Raw genomic sequence first — 12,554 nt, forward strand, 5'->3', positions numbered from 1 at the left:
TTATTTGTTTCAGAGAGAGAGGAGGAGTGCAAGGAAGAACAGAGGGGAGGGACAAGCGGACTCTGTGCTGAGTACCCAGTTCGAAGTGGGGCTCAATCTCACAACCCTGAGACCACGACCTGAGCCAAAATCAAGAGTCGGAGGCTTAACTCACTGAATCATCTAGGTGCCCTGACATTTTTAGATAGATTACTATAGAAGATAGAGTTGAGGAGGTACAAGATAGAAGCCTAGTTTTGGCACAAGAAAGTGATTGCTCTTGAGTACTCAGTACTCGGTAGTAGGGACAGAGCAGAAGGGACACATTATTAGAGAATTATTTCAGATACAAGAATCAGTAGAACTTGGTAAACAAAATATTATAGGCTTAGTTCTTAACCTTTGCTGCTCATTAAAATTATTTGGGAAACTTTTAAACAATGCCAATGCCTAGGCCTTGTTTTAGAATTTTTAGAAATCAGAACTTCTGGGATAGAGTCTAGGGATTCATATTTTAAAAATGTACCTCATGGGGCACCTGGGTGTACAGTTGATTAAGCATCAGACTCTTGGTTTCAGCTGAGGTCATGAACTCAGGGTCATGGGATTGAGCCCCACGTGGGGCTCTGGGCTCAGCGTGGAGTGTGCTTAAGACTCTTCTTCCTTCTTTCTCAGCCTCTCCCCCTGTTCACTCAAGCACTCTCTCTTTCTCTCTCTCAAATAAGTAAATCTTTAAAAAAAAGGGGGGGCATCTGGGTGGCTCAGTGGGTTAAAGCCTCTGCCTTCAGTTCAGGTCATGATCCCAGAGTCCTGGGATCCAGCCCCACATCGGGCTCTCTGCTCAGCATGGAGCCTGCTTCCTCCTCTCTCTCTGCCTGCCTCTCTGCCTACTGAGATCTCCCTGTCAAGTAAATAAATAAAATCTTTAAAAAAAAATGTACCTCATGATTGTAGTATGCAGCCATTGTTGTGAACCACTAATTCAAGTTGTGAAGAAGAGGGAAGAATCAGGAATAAGTGAGTACCAGGCTGCCAGCTGAGGCTACTGGTGGATAGAGGTGGCATGCCTTGAACATTGTCTGTTTCATGGTAGCTATTCAGATATTTCTTAAATAAATGAAAATTGATGACTTGGAACTTGAACCACAATCAGTTCCTTATTTAATTTCTGATTATTCTAAATTTGGATGAATTGATCCCAGTTCAATATATTATTGACTGGAACCCAACCAAAATTCTGCCACAGGTTAGGTTATATCAAAGTAGGCATCTTCATATGATTTGAAGAAAAGAATGATATGAAAAGAATGATATGAATCATCTACATTGTGATATGATATTGTGAAGCAAAGTGCTAGTAGAAATAGTTTGACTTAATTATAGTATATTATACAAATTTATGTTTCTATTAAGTGGCTTAGGTAGGGAATTTGGGTCCCTATACCCCGTAAATAAGTAGGTATTCAATAAATGTTTATTGAATTATACGGTGAAATACCTTTATCAGAAAGTCATTATATTTATCATATAGTTTTTTTTTTACATTAATTGAAGAATGAAAGGCAGTATGTTTGTCTGTCAGCCCCGTCCTACTTCTCAACCTATACTCTGCTTGTATACTATCTTCCTTTACACTCCTTTGTTCTCACTGCTACTGCCCAAGTTTAGCCCGAACTTTTGGTTCTAAATGATAGGACTATAGCTTAAACTATCTTGAATGTATATCAAATTTCTTGGTACCTGAAGGTTGAAAGGATGCTGAGATAGCATACAGAATTGGAGGAAAGCTTACAGGAACCAGGGCCTTGGGAGGGAATTCTAGAGCAGGGATATCACTCCTTTAGAACACACTCTCAACTCTGCTTGGCTTCATCCTTTTTATTGCAATCAGGCCTTTGTGAAAAGATCAAAGAGAGCAGTCTGCATCCTAGCCTCATATTCTTCTGAATATGACCATGACCTCAAGAGTCAAGCCATTTCTTTTCCTGCTCTAAATTAGGAGATTGATTTGGATCAGCTGTTGTGTCCAGAGAAAGGAGGATACTCTGATTTGTCTGGTTTGGAGCTCATGCCAGTCCCAGTGGCCAGGGGAGGATAAGTATATACCAAAGAAGAGGCAAAGAAAGTCTTGTCCTGAGACCACATCATTAACAGTCACTGCCCTCTTGAAGGCTCCATTGCCACAGACTTTTGATGATTTTCCATTTCAGTTTATGTAGCAACTTACTGTTCAAAACAGCAATGACAGGGTGCCTGGGTGGCTCAGTCGGTTAAGTGTTTGCCTTCTGCTTTTCCCTTTCCCTCTGCTCCTCTACTCGAGCTTACTCACTCTTTCTGTCAAATAAGTAAAATCATGAAAAAAAATGGCAGTGGCAATTAAATTTTGAAAAAAAATTTTTTTAAAGATTTTATTTATTTATTTGACAGAGAGAGATCACAAGTAGGCAGAGAGGCAGGCAGAGCGGGGGAAGCAGGCTCCTTGCTGAGCAGAGAGCCCGATGCGGGGCTTGATCCCAGGACCCCGAGATCATGACCTGAGCCGAAGGCAGAGGCGTAACCCATGAGCCTGACAGGCGCCCCTAAATTTTGAAAATTTATGGAGAAACATTAAATAATATGCAATTTCAAAGCAGTATTGTGAATGAGCTAGTTGACTAAAGCTAACACAGCTAACGTAATGCATTTGTTTAACAAAATTTAGTTTGTGCTTCTATGGACAAGGCATTATACAGTTATAGTACATCAAGCCAAGCCTGGCTTACAAGGCATTGTGAAATTATGTAAGATTTCATCAGAGGATGAATTAATTTGTTTTCTTGTTTCATTATTTAGTTTAAATTTCTTTAATTATTTGTATTATTTCACACCATGAAATTCAATATTTAAGAATTAGATTCTAGTTATTGATACAGAATTTGAGTGACATGGAATTTTTAACAAGTAGATTTTTCTGATACTTAATATTTGTAAAAAGGATATTTTTGTTCTTTTAAAGAGCTTATTCTTATCCGTCATTGATGACCCTTTTTGAAAGCCTATTCAGTGGTTAGTAATCATTCAGAATATGATCTGTAGTTAAGAAGCTATCTTTTTCTATTTATTTACCAAATTCAAATTTATTATTTTTTCTGTCATTATAGTCAATTGCATCTGCAGACATGGATTTCAACCAGCTGGAGGCATTCTTGACTGCTCAAACCAAAAAGCAAGGTGGGATCTCATCTGACCAAGCCACTGTCATTTCCAAATTCTGGAAGAGCCACAAGATAAAAATTCGAGAGAGTCTCGTGAACCAGAGCCGTTGGGACAGTGGGCTTCGGGGCCTGAGTTGGAGAGTTGATGGCAAATCGCAGTCAAGGCATTCAGCTCAGATACATACCCCTGTTGCCATAATGGAGCTGGAAATAGGGAAAAGTGGACAGGTAAATCAAACTTAATTTCCTTTTCTAAACTATATTTCTCATTACATGTTAGTTATATATTCAGATTGATTTTATGTAACAGTCTTCTTTGCAAAGGTAATAAGAATAATAGGAACAGACCCTGTTTCCTAGAATCCCTTTTCAGAGATGGAATCATCTGAAAAATTAGATATTCCCAGTTTTGGATAGAATCTGGAGAGCAGCCTCATGGTTCTGGCAGCTATCTCAGAAGTATGAAATGGGTCATTAAGGTGATTGCACAGAAGTTGGCTGCTACTCCATTTTGGTTAGATCTCAGAATTCTTGGCATTTGGTCAGAATCTCTAAAGCAGTGATAGAGTTGCTGAATAAAGAGCAGAAACATTAAACAACACGGAATGTAACTGTCTCACCCAGTCGTGTTTATCGCAGTGTATCTTAATTACAGTAATGTATTTGTTCCTAAAGACCCTAAATGTGCAATCTCTGTCCTTGAGCCCACAAATAATTTTTAATTTGATACTGATTATTTACAGAACAGTCCTCTTTTTCTTGCATTTCCCATAGTCATTATAGCAGATAATTTTGGCATCTACATTGTTTTTTTGAAGTCATTTAGTTTGTGCTTCAGATGACTGCCAGATCAGACTTTTAATGACCTGGTATATGCCTTTTGGGAAAAAAAGAAAAGAAAAGAAAAAAGCAGCAACCCATAATTAGGAAGAGAAAACCCAGATCACTGAATTAGCTAACCAGATTTATTTTCAGATAAATAATCAAATAAGTGCTTCTGTTACATCCTTTAATAAAAATTTATTTTTCTACTACAGATGAGAGTATTTTTTTTAGCTGTCAGTTTCCTTCACATATTCCTTTCTTAAGTTTCTTAGGATTTTTCAGTGTTTGTAGTTCCATGATGACATTAATTTTAATTTAAAAGGTAATTCATTTAAAAAAACAATTCTTTTTAAAAATGCATTTGGAGAATCTTTTATACAGTTATTGTGAAATAATGCTGTTGCCTTAATTGACTTTGGTTTGTCTGACCCTGAAGTCTTTTCTCTTAACCATTGTCCTATATGGCCTTCCTCCTACTGTTCCTAGACCAAAAATGTGACAGATTAGAAAGGTGTGGTAAACATACTTGCATATCTAAGTTTCACTAGCCATTTGTACAGGCTGTTCAATTTTTATCCAGCAGTAGTGATTATTTCATTTTGTCTTTAAGTATTTATCATTTGGGCAGGAATATCAAAACACGTGTATTTATTTTATGACGTTCCTAGAAAGCTCTTACAGTACTTCTTTAACTTGATACTTTCCTGTTTTTTCTTTTCTTTTTTTTTCCCCAATTTATTTATTTTCAGAAAAACAGTATTCATTATTTTTTTCACCACACCCAGTGCTCCATGCAAGCTGTGCCCTCTATAATACCCACCACCTGGTACCCCAACCTCCCACCCCCCTGCCACTTCAAACCCCTCATTTTCCTGTTTTTTCTTGAACTCAGTTTATAATGTGCCTTTTGATTTTAGTAACTTACATGTCATCTGAATTTATTGGGTATCAACACAGGGATTTTTAAATCTACTTTAAAATCTTTAAATTTTTTTCTTTGATCTTGTTACCCAAAGTGGCATTCAGCTGTTTGTTTGTCTGTTTTTTTGTGTTTTTTTTAGTGTAGAAAGATTCTGCCAACAGTAAATCTAAACATCACTACAAATAATTTTCTGGCTAGCTTCAGGGACATTTTGTTATCAATTAGAACATGTTGGCAAATTTTTTTTTTAAGTGGCCAGGTAGTTTGTACTTGACAACCATATAGTTTCTGTCATAAGTACTCAGCTTTGTTGTTGTAGCTGAAAAGCATATTTATTAATATGTAAATAAATGGACATTGATGTTTCTAGAAAGTTTAACTATCACAGTGTAATCAACAAGTATTAGAAGTCAGAGAGTCCTTAAGCACTTACCTGATGAATTATACAGGTGAGATAGTCTATCCCCATTTTCTAGAGAAGGTGTCTGAGATAGATACGACTTCATTTAGACAGAGGTACTATGTGGTAAAATGAAAACTAAAATGGAGATTACCAAATTGATTTTTTTTCCCCAAAAACTGTTGAGGAGCCAAAAAAACGTGTTCGTAATACAATATAGTAGTTAACAGCATTGATATTGAAATTGCTCTTTAACCCACAAGTCCTTTGAATGCATATATATTCTTAAATCAATATATCAATATATAACCTAGGCTGGCAATAAAATATACAGCCCAAATCCTATAGGAAATGTTTTTGTGAGACCTGGATCCTTGGTTAGTACTTCTGTCAGTCTCTAAGTGAATATTATTTCTGAAGTACTCTACTATATCAAATTCCCAGTTTTTAGAACATTTGTAGGCAACAAAGTCAAAGTTATTTTCATATGTAGACATTGAATGAACTTGAGAGAGGATTAATGATTCTAGGATACTGAGAGGTTGCTTCCAAAAAGAATGACCTACTTTTTTGAATTCTGTGTATATGTGCATATGTGTGTATTGATATACCCCAAAGTAACTAAATTACTGCCTTCAGTTTATGTCGTTTTAAATCATTTGTTCTCAATGATGGCTGCACGTAAGAATCACTTGTGGGGCTTTAAAATTTTTCATGCTCAGGATGGTGTTGAGACCAATTAAATAAGAATCTGTGGGAATGGGACCTGGATATCAGTATTCGTTAAAGTTAGTGATTCTAGTATTCGTCCAGAGTTGGATGAATTCATACAGAGAACCACTGTATTAAAAGTAGCCAAACAATGTGATTTGAAGTATAAATAGGGCATGGCCTCAAATTTTTATAGTGAGAATTCAATATATGTTGGCATAGTACTTCTAGTTACCATAATAAATGGAGTGCTTGGGGACTGTATTCAGGAGCTAGATGTGGTAATGGTGGGTTTTTTGTTTTCCCTTCTGTATTTAATTTGCTATCTCCTGCTAGTTTGTCTGTATTACTTATTTCTTTGATCCAGAAAGTACATTTGGTGATCAGTGGCCAAGTACACTCATTGACTTTTTTCTTTTAACACAATATAGTATACTTCAGGAAGATGAAGAAGCCAAAGTAATAGAGAAGTAACTAAAGCAGTATATGTTTATGGAAATCTATAGAACTAAAGAAAATGAGTATGAACTGGTGAACTAATTACTTATCTTAGAATGAATGTTTTTCTTCAACAGAAATAAAAGATTTTTCAAGAATAAAACAGGAATTCAATGGTGAAAGGACACAAAACTTTGAGGTGAACATTTCATGTACAAAGGAAAGAGCAAGTACTTTACTTGTATGATTGAGATCCCATCATATTTGGTCATAAATCACTGAGGGTCCCTAAGCCTTGAGGACTGTTGGAATCTGGCAGATGTCTTTATGAAAATTTTGTTGTTTAAAGTACTTAATTAACTCCATGTTGTGTTTTTCTTTTCTGGAACTTAATTATCATAGAATGTTTTCTCTTTAAAATAGTAAATTTGGGGGGGATAATTTAAATGTTTAGTGGAGTCTCATTAATAGTTATTTTTTAAAGACTGGATTTTGGTATTTTATAAAGATGTGTTGGTTTTTCTTTTGTGACTTTTTTTTTTTAAGAGTTTATGTATTTTGTTAGTAATCTCTACACCCAATATGGGGCTCGAATTCACAACCCTGAGACCAAAAGTTGCATGTTCTTTTGAATGAGCCAGCTAGGCACCCCTCTTTTGTGACTTCTTGTTTTACAAGACCTTTAAGACATTTTGTGAGAAAACATCTAGCCACAACCTCAGTGCTAAACTATTCAGTATTAAATTGTTCCTCTTATCTTCCACCAAATTGTTCTTTTGTATACATTTTAAGGTACCCTCCCTATAGAGGTCATAAATACAAAGCTCTGTTTCTTTTTTGTGTTTTAAAAATGGCTAGTGTTACTGCCTTTTCTAGACTAGGTTTTAGTGTACAGGTACTCCTCTAGGTTGGACTGTGTTTTCAGCAGATACAGGGAAGAAAATAGTGTCTGTCTTTATTGATCTGATTTTTTTTTTTCTGACCAACTCATCATATGTTTAGTTCTGTCATTTGTACGCAGTTAGATAATAGGAATATGCAATGGTCTACTCACTCGCATTCACAGAATCAGGACAGGTTTAGACTCTGGATTAAAAAGTCAACATTTCATCTGAAGGCTAGGTAAGTGGTCTAATCTTTAAGGGAAGCATTCACTTATATTTAATTTCCATAATTCCTCCTAGATCTCAGGTCCTGGGATTGAGCCCCACATCGGGCTCTCTGCTCAGCGAAGAGCCTGCCTCCCACTCTCTCTCTGCCTGTCTCTCTGCCTACTTGTGATCTCTCTCTGTCAAATAAATAAATCAAATCTTTTAGAAAATAAGCAATTTAATTTTTTGGAGAATTCACATTTATTGAGTAATTGTGATATAACATGGAATTTCTGAATTCCAAATAAATAAATTTGACTTTACAAACATTTGTTACTTTTTAGTACCAACAGGCTTATAACAGCCTCAAGTTGACCTGACAAGGAATGACAACCTCCACTCCCTGGCCCTTCAGTCTGCTTAATAATAAGTCCTTTTCCTCTTCTGTGACTCTTCTAGGGGGTAGCCTACTAGTCTCCTTCCTGTACAGTTTGGGCAAACTAACTGGTGATTGTAGTGTCAATGAAGCAGTCCACACAACTAGAGAGACAATTTTCAGTGGGAGAGTCTAGGCGATTCCCTGGCTTCTCCACACGTTTATACCAGTATAGCTCCAAGATGTGATACACCTGTGCAGTGAACTGCAGGTGCCTTCTGTTTGGCTGCCCCCAGGTGCTGCAGCTCCGCTTCATCTGCCTCCCCCAGGTCTGCCATTATCCTCCTTAAGCTTGGGCGATTAATAACCAGCTTATTATTACTATTTAGCAGCTGAGCTCTGTTATGCTCCACTGTAGCTTCACCAGCTTGAGCAGTGCCACCACAGCTCCCTGCTTTGTGTCATGGAAAAAGAAACAAAGATTAAAACATACACACATTCTCTGACACGCCCTTTCTCACTTATATACATATGTACATACCTACACTTTATGTGTGTGTGTGTATAAATATATGGAGAAATATAAGGATGGGGCACCTGGGCGTCCAACTCTTGATTTCAGTTCACGTCATGATCTTGGGGTCATGGGATCAAGCCCCACTTGGCACTCCACGCTTGCTGTGGAGTCTGCTTGAGATTCTCTCCTGCTCCCTCTGCTGCTTCCCCTGCTCATGCTCAATACATCCATACATAAATTTTTTTTAAAAAAGTGAAATATAAGGATAGAATACAAAGAATAAATAAAATGCTATTGTTTTTATCAGTGCTCAGTCACCATTTTAAGATCATATTGCCTTACTCCAAAAATCTACCAAAGGGAGCTTAGATATCTCATTTGGTTATATAAGCTGTAATGGTTGGCCTATTTCTGATAATTCTTGTATTTAAGCTTGTTTTCACTCTTAGCAATGTAATAAGAATAACTTCTGTAGAATTTAGTGTTGGTATAAACAAACCACTCTTCATCACTAGGGATTGATGAAATTTAACAGTTTGGGGATTATTAAATCAGTTTAGAATGCATTTTTTCAAATACATTTTTCATTTTATATTTTATATCAGGTTTAGAACATGGAGTTTATTTAAACTTTAGTTCTGAATGGACCAACCCTTTTTTGTATCTCTAAGGTATGTTTCATAATAGTTTGTGTTCTAAAGTTGTGGTCCTGAATTTAAATTCCATGGTTTCATTTATAGAAGACAATGTCTAGAGTCTGTAACCACAAAGAAAAGAAAAAGAATAAGAAATTTTATCTCCCTTGATAGCCTTTGTGATTTTTACTGAGTTCACATTTGCTGAAAAACAAACATGGAGATCCAAACTTAATATTTAAATTCTGACTACCTCTGAATTAGCTGTTTACAAAAAATATCTTGTACAGAAGGAAATGTTTACCAAAACAGGAAAAGAGATGCAAAAAAAGCTTTTAACATTTTAAATTAAAATGGATAGTTACATAACAGAGAATAGGTTATAGTTAATGGGGGGAAATGTAAGTTTAAAGTGGTCTAGTTACGGAAGATTAAAATCAGAATTATTCAGTAGCTAATAATTTACCAGTTGAAAAGTATACATTTTGAGTATGTTTTATATATTCTTATTGTGTAATAAGTGGTATTTTATATTTTTGATGTGTTAAATATTTGCTCCATTATTAATGTAGTACTTGGTTTTCTTAGCCAAGTCGCTGTTTAAAAATTTATATAATGTTTTGCATTTATTTTGGTTTTAAGTAATACCTTTTTGAGATTGCACTGAGGTTGAGATTGACCAATGAGCAGTATTTGTCATACTTGAGTTCTCTTTCCTTTGAAACACTTGTCCTTTTAGGATACCATATTTGCCTGATTTTCCTCTTAGCTATCTAGTCTGCTCTTTCCTTTCCCCTTTTCAGATATCTTTTGCTGGATCCTTCCATTTTCCTAACATGTAAAAGTTGGAGTGTCCCTGGCCTCAAGTCCTTGGTCCTCTTTTCTTCTTAGGTACAACACACTTCCTAGGTTATCTCACCCATTTTCATGGGTTTAAATACCATCTATATGCTGACAGCTCTTGAATTATATCTCCAAACTAGATTTTTCCCCTAACTTCCAGATATATATTTATGACATACTTGAGAATTCTACTTAAATATGAAAAGGTACGTAGTTCCCCATACTAAGTTGCCCATATGCCTTCTAAATCTATTCCTTCTTCATTTTTTCATCTCAGTTAGTGACACTTCCATTCTTCCAATTTATATCCTTTCTTTTTCTCACACCCACATCCAGTCCATCATCAAATCCTGCTAGCTTTAATTTTAAAATATGGTTTAAATTGTATTATTTCTCACTAACACCCCACCCCACTATTCTGTTCAGATCACCAACACTTCTCTCTTAGATCATAACAACATCCTCCCAGCTGGTCTATTTGCACCTGCTCTTTAACTTAGTCTCAACACACAGTAGTATATCAACAGAGTATCTCTCTTAAATTGTAAGTCACATCATGTATTTATGGCTTGTACGTCACTAGTGGCTTCCTATCTCAATCAGATTAATAGCTAGCTCTTTCCCTTACTCACTCTTCTCTGACTAGACCCAATGGCCTTCTCACCAATTTGTGGAACATGTCAAACATGCTCCTTTTTAGGGTTTGTGTATTTGCTCTTCCTTCTGTCTGGATTGATCTTCCCTCAGATTTCTACATTAATAGCTTTTCTACTTTTCTGACATCTTTTTTTTCTTTCTAATTCACCTTCTCCATATGCTTTCACTGACCATCTTTCTAAAAGTTCAGTCCTCCACTACCTGCTTTATTTTTAAAAACTTCATTGAGATATAATATCCATATATAATCTAGATCCATTTGAAGTGTCTGATTTGATTAATTTTGGCTGGTGTATACACTTGTGAAATTACCACTTAGTCAAGAGGCAGAATGTGTCCATCAGCCCTCAGAAATTTCCTTGTGCCTCTTCATAATCGGTCCCTGCCTCTACCCCAATTCCTAGGCAACCAGTAACATACCTTTTGTTATCATAGATTAGTTTTTTGTGTGTGTTTTTCCTTCCTGCCACTTACTGTAACTACCCTACTATATATTTTGTTTTATTTACTAATCTTGCCTGTGCTCCACATCAGCATATAAGGGGAAAGGATTTTTAATGTTTTGTTCACTGACATAGCCTCAAGGTCTAGGATGCTGTCTGGCACATGATGTTCAGTAAATATTAGTTGAATGAATAAAAGAATCACTGAATTCAGTATTTACTAAGCACCTACAATGTGTCAGACTCTGTAGAGGTGTTGGGGAAATGTCAGTGAACAACACAGACAAATCCTTTATCTTACAGAGCTGACAGAAGAAAAAAACAGCAGTGATTAATGTATCAGAAACTGAAGAACCCTACCAAAGCTCGGAGTTAGGGAAGGCAGTTGTGAGCAGGTAACATTTGCATTTGATTTCTCTGACAACTTCAGCTCTCCAATTCAGAGCTGAGAATCATGAACTAAGAAAAGTTGGTACAGGCAGTACAGATTCTTTAGAGTTCATGAACATACCCCTTGCATTTAACAGGTAGGTGCAACCTTTGGTAGGGTTTAGTACAGGTTCCTGATGATTGTCATTTCTTTTTTTTATCACGTCCTACATGCTGTTTCCAGTTTCTCAACCCACAGGCAGTACGAAATAACAAGAAGTAAATTGGCAGAAAAATTATTGCAAGCAAAAGCAAGACTCTTAGTATACTGGTCTTAGCATCACTGAGTATCTGACTCACCCAGGGATCTTTAAAAAATTATGACTGCCAGATCCCACCTCACAGTAAAGGGCTACTGCTTTAGCTTGATTGAGGAAAGACTTTCTAAGGAGGCAAGCTGATTTAGAGGTGGAAAATGCAGAGGAAACCAAAGGCAAGAAATTGGTTTTGGTAAGAAATTTGGATTTTTATTTTAAGTGTAATAGAAACAATTAGAAGGTTCCAAACAAAGGAATGATGCAATGGGATTTATGTTTTTGTTGGATCACTTTGACTCATGTATGAAGGATGAATTATAGTATAGTCCAGAGCGAAGCTGTGATACCAAGCCCCCCCCCCCAAATCACTGATGTTGTGATTGTTTTTTTGCACATTAAAAGCAATTCTCTTGGGGGCACCTGAGTGGCTCAGTGGGTTAAGCCTCTGCCTTCGGCTCAGGTCGTGATCCCAGGGTTCTGGGATCGAGCCCCACATCAGGCTCTCTGCTCAGCAGGGAGTCTGCTTCCCTTCCTCTCTCTCTGCCTTCCTCTCTCTCTGCCTGCCTCTCAGCTAACTTGTGATCTCTCTCTGTCAAATAAATAAATAAAAATTAAAAAAAAAAGTTAAAAAAAAAAGCAATTTTCTTTTTTGTTTCCAAATCTCTGTGTGATAATATGTAGGGACCTCAGGGTGAAAACAAAGCAAAAACCAAAACACTCCATCTTTCATTATGTTAGCATGGCTAAGTATCCAGAATGAACAAAGCCAAAATTAATACTCCACTTCCAAATGGGTTATGTAGACCTCTGATAATCTCCATTCCACATTTCCACCTC

The 12,554-nt window shown here is 36.5% G+C and overlaps 1 protein-coding gene and 1 pseudogene across 5 annotated transcripts in view; one reads left to right on the forward strand and one right to left on the reverse strand.

Moving 5' to 3' along the window:
* Positions 1–12,554, forward strand: part of COMMD1 (copper metabolism domain containing 1) — a 259,154-nt gene that overhangs the window by 108,292 nt on the left and 138,308 nt on the right. For all 5 annotated transcript variants that reach the window (XR_006386211.1, XM_044264057.1, XM_044264054.1 and 2 more), the window contains exon 2: positions 3,120–3,401. Coding sequence is in view for 4 of the 5 variants with exons in the window: in XM_044264057.1 (XP_044119992.1) it covers positions 3,120–3,401 (282 nt within the window). In the remaining variant the exon portion in view is untranslated. The remainder of the gene's footprint in view (positions 1–3,119; positions 3,402–12,554) is intronic.
* On the reverse strand, positions 8,031–8,274 carry LOC122915836 (annotated as a pseudogene).

The sequence above is a fragment of the Neovison vison genome, chromosome 8, assembly GCF_020171115.1.
Source record: "Neovison vison isolate M4711 chromosome 8, ASM_NN_V1, whole genome shotgun sequence".
NCBI lineage: Eukaryota > Metazoa > Chordata > Mammalia > Carnivora > Mustelidae > Neogale > Neogale vison.